The sequence below is a fragment of the Argentina anserina genome, chromosome 2 (assembly GCF_933775445.1).
Source record: "Argentina anserina chromosome 2, drPotAnse1.1, whole genome shotgun sequence".
NCBI lineage: Eukaryota > Viridiplantae > Streptophyta > Magnoliopsida > Rosales > Rosaceae > Argentina > Argentina anserina.
The window spans coordinates 2050408-2058410 of record NC_065873.1 but is presented as its reverse complement, the minus strand read 5'-3'; the positions used below and the strand labels follow the sequence as shown (position 1 = coordinate 2058410).

The window sequence follows — 8003 nt, the reverse complement described above, 5'->3', positions numbered from 1 at the left end:
ACAATACACACATGTTATTGTACTACAACCAAGTGACTCATGCACAATAATATATATATAGTCACTCCAATAATCCGTTATACCGGAAGGTACGTTATCTACCTTCCGGTCTCATCTGCCACAATTAATCGAAAACAATATAATCTCATAATTTAAATAAAAACCGTAACATTATATAATACAACAACCCATATATATGTATCGTATTTACCATTTTCGTACACATACACAACCCACTATATTTTGTAGATGTCATAGTTCACTCTTTTTAAAGAGTCATAAATATGAGTCACCGCCAAGGGTAGACTTGTCATAGTAAGATTACTCACCTCATTTCCTACGTGCAACTTCTACGATATCGAAAGCGATTCCCTCACTCGTTCCTCACTCGTTTCGTCGGTCACCTAACATCATGACAAAGTGCTTAGAAAACGACCCGTAAATCAACATGTGATTATTAGTTACGGTAAAAAAAACTGTTCATGGAAATATTATTTACGCGCCCCCGCAGACGGCCGCGCGTGGCATTCACGCGCCACCTCAGCCCACCGCGTGTGGTGCTCACGCGCCGCCCAAACAATCGCGCATGAGCTTGCCTGCGGCCACCAATTCCAGCCCTTTTTCCACCTATTCCATCCTACGGCCTTACGCCGCCCCACTTCCTCCCATGTGCCGCCCTAGGCGGCGGCATGCGCACCACCACCATCTCCGCCCAAACTTCATCAATTCACAAAACTTCCAACATCAAAGTTGTAGATCACAAGGTGGAGATCGTAACCATACCTTTAGTTTTCCCCAAGTTGGCCGGAGACCGCCAGAATCGCCACCGCAAGATCTCGGATCGATGGTTACAGATCGGAGATGAAATGGCTCAATTCGAGCTTCACCACCGGTGGAATTGTGCCTAGGAGGAGAAGGGAGGACTCACCGCCACAGCCTTGAGCTCCAGAGTCGCTGGCGATGTTGAGATTCGCCGGTGCTGCAACAGTGCTCCCTCGATGGCGGCGCGGGGTGGGTCGCCGCTACAATGAGTCGACGCAACTCGGTCGTGCAGTTGTCTTGGGACCGACAGTGAAGGCCACGGTGGCCGTAAGCGGGAGATCGGAGGTGGAGAAATCGGCGAAGGAGGGCCGGGTTGGGAGAGAAGAGAGAGAAGCTGCGGGGAGAAATTTTCTGGTTTTGGAAAGTTTCCAAAAATGTCCTTTTATAGCCTTCCAAATTCGGAAACCAAACTTCGGTTGCTAACAACTTTCATATAAGACATCCGATTAAGCTTTGCCGCATGTTCACGAACTCGTATCGACGAGCTCTACGACTTCCGTGAAGAAAGTTTTCGGAGATGAGCGACGGAATAAAAGTCGACTTTTAAGCTACTGAAAACGTAATTTTTTGAACCTTGATTTCCGAAATCAGTTTCATTTGTAAAGACATCGACGAAAATGCGAAGAAATGCGATTTTATTCGAATTAGCAAGCTGAATAATTTACAAGAAATTATACGAATTTAATTCGAAAATTCGGGGTATTACATTTTGACTCAAATGACAAACTCATTTATTGTTTGTTTATGTTTGCAGTTACTAATTGAAATTGTTGAAACATAAAGTCCCTTCATCGGAGAATTTAAGCTTTGCATAGAAATATATAGCATCTTGAAGATAAAATATATAACCATTCTCTCTCTCTCTCTCTCTCTCTCTCTCTCTCTCTATATATATATATATATATATATATATATATATATCCAATAAAGAAATTTTTCAGCGTGTCAGTTAAACCAAGTGAGAATAGTGAGGTGGCTTGACTGTCAAACTAGATGCATTTACCCAAAGTGTTCAATATATTCATGAGTTACTATATATACTTGCCATGAGAAAACCATATGTTGCATCTTTCCATTATATGTGGGATGTAGAGAGAGAAGCCAACAGAGCATATGCATATGTAGCTTTTCGCAATATTGCAGATTCTTCGGCAAGAACCACTGCAGTTGTTTTTGTTGTGAAGTAGTGAATGATCAAGATGTTCAAAGAAGCTTGCACCAATCTATTGCTTGCCTGCATTTTTCTGTACTTTGGTTCGTTCTCTCTTCATCTGTGTTCAACATTTCTTAACAGTTTGAAGAAAAGTTATCACTAAGCATGAGGTTTAATTTTGAAATATAGTTAGGACTAGTGTTTTCTGTCATATTTTCTTGCTAATTAGGTTTTCTGTTACAGGGCATGGCACCTCTGCTCCAACCTACAACTACACCACCACAACAAAGGCAAGAATCAACTCCTACATGTAATCCTTAAACCGGCATTTAGATATGATTTTGTTGATTTTTTTTTTCATTTTGGTCAACCAGTGCTTGAAAGAGCCCCTAGGAACTTCATATGGAGGAGGGATTATAGTGAACCCAGAATTTAATCACAACATTGAAGGATGGAAAGCATTTGGACAAGGAAAGATCAGAGAACGAATATCACAGGATGGAAACAGGTTCCTTGTGGCACACAGTAGAAAAAATGCATCAGACAGTTTCTCCCAGAAGGTTCAAGTTGAGCAAGCAAAACTATATACTTTTTCTGGTAAACAATTTCAGAAAAACCATCAATACGTACATGTATAGATGTCAATGTCTATTTGCTTACTGTATTTGTTACACGGTTTTGGTTGAGCAAACTTTGAAAATTTCAGCTTCTGTCCAAGTCAGTGAAGGAAGTGAGGTTGTAGCAGTTGTCTTTAAGTTCCCCACGGGCGAAAACATACGTGCTGGCGATGTGATAGCTGCGCATGGTTGCTGGACCCTGCTAAAAGGTGGCATAGTAGCAAATTTCACGAGTTCAGTTGAGATTCTTTTTGAGGTATGGCGAGACAAGAAGTTTGGATCATCTCTTTTTGGAAATGCTGAACTGCTTGGAAATATTCATCATACATGTATAATAGTCCTCAATAAATGAATTCTAGCTAACATATCCTTTTTAAGGTCAAATTCCAATCAGTTTTGGACTAAATGAATTGTTTTACATGCATCTCCTCTGTAGAGCAAAAATATATCACTGGAAATATGGGTGGACAATGTCTCATTACAACCATTCACCAAGGAGGAATGGAAATCCCACCAAGACAAAAGCATTACTGAGGTAAAAATGTAAAATCGAGATCCTTGTTATGCAATATTGCATTTCACATTTGACATACAGGGAGAAACTTCGTGTCGTGTCATTTATGAAGTTCTTGATCTATTTGAACCCTGCAGGTACGAAAGAGTAAGGTCAGTTTGCAGGTAACTCAGGCAAATAAAGCTCCTCTTACTGGTGCAAGAGTTTCCATCAAGCAGACCAAGTCGGACTTCCCATTTGGATGTGGCATGAACCATAACATCCTCACTAGCACTGATTACCAGAATTGGTTTGCATCAAGATTTAGATATACAACTTTCACCAATGAGATGAAGTGGTACAGCAATGAGAAGATACAAGGCCACGAAAACTATACTATCGCAGATGGGATGCTGAAATTTGCCAAAGAGAATGGCATTTCTATTAGAGGTCACAATGTCTTCTGGGACGATCCAAAAATGCAGCCTGGCTGGGTTAACAGTACCCTTTCCTCCGAGCAGCTAAGAACAGCATCAGCAGAGAGAATCAATTCAGTGGTTTGTAGATACAAAGGACAACTAATTGCTTGGGATGTAATGAATGAAAATCTTCACTTCAGATTCTTTGAGGATAAACTCGGTGAAAACGCTTCTGCAGCCTTCTACTACACAGCACAACAGCTTGATCCTGGCACTATGATGTTCTTGAATGAGTATAATACCATGGAATATAGTAGCGACGAGGCGTCAAGTCCAGCCAACTACATGAAGAAACTTGAAGAAATTTTGTCATATCCTGGAAATGCTAATCTAACAGCAGGAATAGGTTTGCAAGGTCACTTTGGTTCTGGTCAGCCAAATCTTGCGTACATGAGATCTGTTTTAGACTTTTTAGGTGCACCTGGTTATCCAATATGGCTTACAGAAGTGAGTGTGGGAATAGGCCCAAATCAGGTATGCAATAGTACAATTTGTAAAGAAACCTGCTCCTAGAACTTAACCTGTTCTTGACATGACCAACAATGTATATCAAGTGGACACTAAGGTCACTTAAAATTTAGCTCATTTCATACCTAGAACAATGGCTACTACCACAACTTTTTGTATCACTGATGCGAAAATTGTTGCTAACACTTGTGTATGTGTGCAGGCTCAGTATTTGGAAGAGGTACTAAGGGAGGGTTATTCGCATCCTGCGGTCCAAGGGATCATTATGTTCGTAGGTCCGATCACAGCTGGTTTTAATGAAACTACTCTTGTAGATAACAACTTCAACAACACTCCGGCTGGAGATGTTGTCGATAAGCTGATTGCGGAGTGGAAAACAGGGCCTCTGGAACTGACAACTGATGATCAAGGATATATAAATGTTTCCTTGTTTCATGGAGATTATGAGGTTACAGCTGAAGACAATGTGGGCAGTTCCGCAGCTACTCTAGGCTTTAAGGTTACAAAAGATGAACCACAGGCATTTGTTCAAGTTCAGATTGATACTTAATAAGTTATAAACTACAATGTATAATGTCATTATGTCGATAATAATAAGTAATAAATGATCCAAGATTTCCAACTCACACAAAGTTCACCACATTATTTTTACTAAGATTGATCACCATATATGCCAATGTTCCACTTTCACAACTCTATTGATTCCTGAAGATCAATGTAAACGGCAAATATATACAGAAAGAGCCAATCGATCCCCAGCCTTAGAACGATTTTTTTTTCCCCGAATGGGAGGCTTAATTAAAACCAATTAGTACAATATATAGCATTTGCAATCAACTTTCACGATCATGATCTCCTAGTAGCAATAATGCAAGATAGTGCAGCCATGACAACTGTGAGTGCAAGAAAGCTAACATCATCACAAATGGCAGCAAAACGCATCTCTTGCAATTCCCAAATCGTCGAAACGAATTCACTCAGCCCCTTGCAAAGCACCAGCAGAATAGCCATCTCCCTCTTCCTGGTTTGATCAACCCAAATTGCATGCACAGAAACTCCGACTGATCAGATTGAAGTAGTTCAACTAATCTAAAGACACGACTGAAATCCAGGCTACTTTGGTTGAGGGGTACTTATAGTTAGAGTGGTTGTATGTTTGCTCATGATAACACCAGACTGAGCTGCTTCTAGGATGCTTCCTACTGCCATAAGGACTCACACTTGTCCTTTGTCCTCGTTCTGTGCCAATATATGGTCGCATGCATACGTAATTTCCTGGCTGCTAAATATGGTGTAAACCATAGCATTGCCAAAGAGAGCAATACCTGTTGCCATGTTGGTGCTTAATTCAGCAGCCCTATATAATTACTTGAGACGCAGCTAACCAGGTGTGGTACGGTTATCTCTCCCTAATCAGCTTTCTATATGAAACTGAGTAACTGCCATCTGTCCTCACTTTCCCTTCCCAGTGGTTCTTCTAATTCTTTTCTTCTGGCTTTGTACCCTGCTAGTCCTCAACATGCCACAAATTCATCTAACGACAGACAATATAACTTAAAAAACCTGAGTCACTAATGTTGTATGATGATGTTTAGGTTACAAGACAGGGTATTTAATATATATTGGCATATTGCAGCCTAGCAAGTGGACAAATAAGAATGCTTTTTGAACTCACTTGTAAGATTCTTGATACGAAACTAGCCACCTTTGACACCATATTTTTGGATGAATTTTTTCTTATTCCTACGAGTAGATCATATCTATAAATAAAAAAATTTAGCCAACCATTTTGGTTATCCTCTATTTCTTTAGGAAGACTATGTTTAGGCCAACAAAATTTATTTCCAACAGCTATAAATTTTCGATTCCATTCAAACTGCAGTTCGACCCATGTGGTGTCTTAGTATGCCAATAGTGGTGTAACATCATGTAGATACTGTATGTGATTCTTTGATAATAAGAGGGACATTAATTACTACTTACTAGAGCCGTCAAGAAGGGCGATCCTTGAAATTTTCTGCGTTTAATAATTATGTTGAACGATTACATTAGAGTGATCGGCAAATTATAAATTAGTATTAAATGGTTATTGAAATTATAAGAAGATCAATCAATTTTTTTAATTATAAAATTATCATCTCATTTAATTAACAATTAAAAATAGTTAATAAATTTTAAACAAAATTAGAAAACAATAATTTTTTTAAAAAAATTCGGTTCTTTTTTTTATCCTTCTTCTATTTACGGCCATAAATTTGTCGTCAAGCAATGAATTTGAGCGTGGTTGATACCGTTGCAAAAAAACACTCCCCTCTTTCAATTGATACCATACCTACTCCAAACTGATTACCGTATAAGCGCAGCAACCCTCGCAAGGGGATGTCATCGTCTATGGTGGTGCTTCAAGCTATTCCGCTGCAACCAGAGCTCAAGGCTCCCTAATTTTAGTTATTCTCTTCATTCTGAGCATAGTCATACCAATTTCTTTTGAATTTTAACATAATTTCACATATTTAGTGTTGCCAAATTTTAATAACTTCACAAGTGCACGAATTAGTCGTAGTATAGCATAGGAAAATACGAGATCGTTCCAACTAGGGACTAGGGATTGATAGTCAACTTTCTAATCCTAATTAATTGAACAAATAAACACACATAGTGAACAAAGAATTAAAGACAAATCGAAAAAAGAGTTTTGGAAAGAGTTTGTAAAATAACGACAGACATCTAACTTCACCGTCACAATCCTATTCGGGTTCATAGTCTTCTAATTACTAACTATCAAACTGGTATCAAAGAATCTGTTATATAAGCCTTATGGCGGAGTACTTATACGTATAAGTTCTCCAAAGTCTAAATACTAGCTTATGGCGGAGCATAGTACTCAAATTACTCTCAGAAATATGACGTCTACTCTAAAGGTCGATGAAGTTCAATGAAAACAAAAGACTCACACACACCGAATAAAACATGGCGTCTATTTTACCAATTTGTGGTCTTTAGTCACAAGAAACATTCAAGATTCAGCATGAGCGTCTACCTACTCTTGCATCAGATAGTTTAAACCAAAACCTTAGAGGTTGCGAGTCAATAGTATTTTGAAATAAGCACCAATTCTCATAGAAATTAAAGACTTAACACCAATCTAATAACTAAGTAATCATCCAACTAAAAACATCAAATAGTCATACTACGGATCCATCATGGTCCTAACAAAAATATTAGTTAAGAAAACATATGAAAAAACATAAAACAATAAAAAGAATGAAAGGGGGATTGAAAGGGGAAAATGGATGGATGATCTCTGCTCCATATGCATCTACATTGTGCTCTGGAGACCTCTCGTCATATGAAATTCATGCTCCCTTATATAGGCAAGATTCATGGTCATCTTTGACTTCAAGTTTCTTTCTAAGACATAGATTCGGACTTATTTCTTGATATGGATTGGGAAAACCTTGAATTATCACGTGTAGAAGTAGGAATAAGCTCATCATTAAGTCCACATTTGAATTAACTTCTTTGGGGCATTATAAATTGATGATCTTGTGCCACATAACTTGAAAACTCCATGAATGTCAGCAAATCCGAGCAGAATTCCTGTTGTTACATTCCTTCACTTAAATTATCATAACTTGCTCTCAGAGTATTGAATTGAGATCCGTAAAATCTTACAGAAAATAGACTTCTGTATCTTTCCAAGGGTAGTGTGACGGGTAAACTGGTAGTCACACTACAAGCCACACTACTTGTCACACATTGTGACTAGTAATGTGACTAATGTTATGACTATTATATTCTCACTCTTCATCCAAAATTTCGCTTTTAACAACGAAAACAACCCCAAAGATGACTCCGGCGAATAACAAAATTGAAGCTCCTCCGACATCACTATATCCACGCGAAGTCCTCCTTCAATACCCCCCCCCCCCCCCCCGCCATTGACGTTGTCCCCACACCTTCGACGCCTT

General features: G+C 38.9%; 1 protein-coding gene across 1 annotated transcript; it reads left to right on the top strand.

The window, feature by feature from the left end:
• Nucleotides 1-1930: 1930 nt before the first annotated feature.
• Nucleotides 1931-4647, top strand: LOC126784430 (endo-1,4-beta-xylanase 5-like). Its single transcript, XM_050509892.1, has 7 exons — nt 1931-2076; nt 2219-2265; nt 2350-2572; nt 2682-2848; nt 3029-3127; nt 3244-4038; nt 4235-4647. Exons 1-7 carry the CDS (start codon nt 2013-2015, stop codon nt 4580-4582), a joined length of 1743 nt encoding a protein of 580 aa, XP_050365849.1. The 5' UTR covers nt 1931-2012; the 3' UTR covers nt 4583-4647.
• The last annotated feature ends 3356 nt before the right edge of the window (nt 4648-8003 follow it).

Bases quoted from the DNA above. Each gene is read 5' to 3' on its own strand.
- LOC126784430 (XM_050509892.1), top strand. From the start codon at position 2,013: ATGATCAAGATGTTCAAAGAAGCTTGCACCAATCTATTGCTTGCCTGC. The intron at 2,573-2,681 runs GTAAACAATTTC...TGAAAATTTCAG, and splicing joins AAAACTATATACTTTTTCTG to CTTCTGTCCAAGTCAGTGAA. The intron at 3,128-3,243 runs GTAAAAATGTAA...TGAACCCTGCAG, and splicing joins AAGACAAAAGCATTACTGAG to GTACGAAAGAGTAAGGTCAG.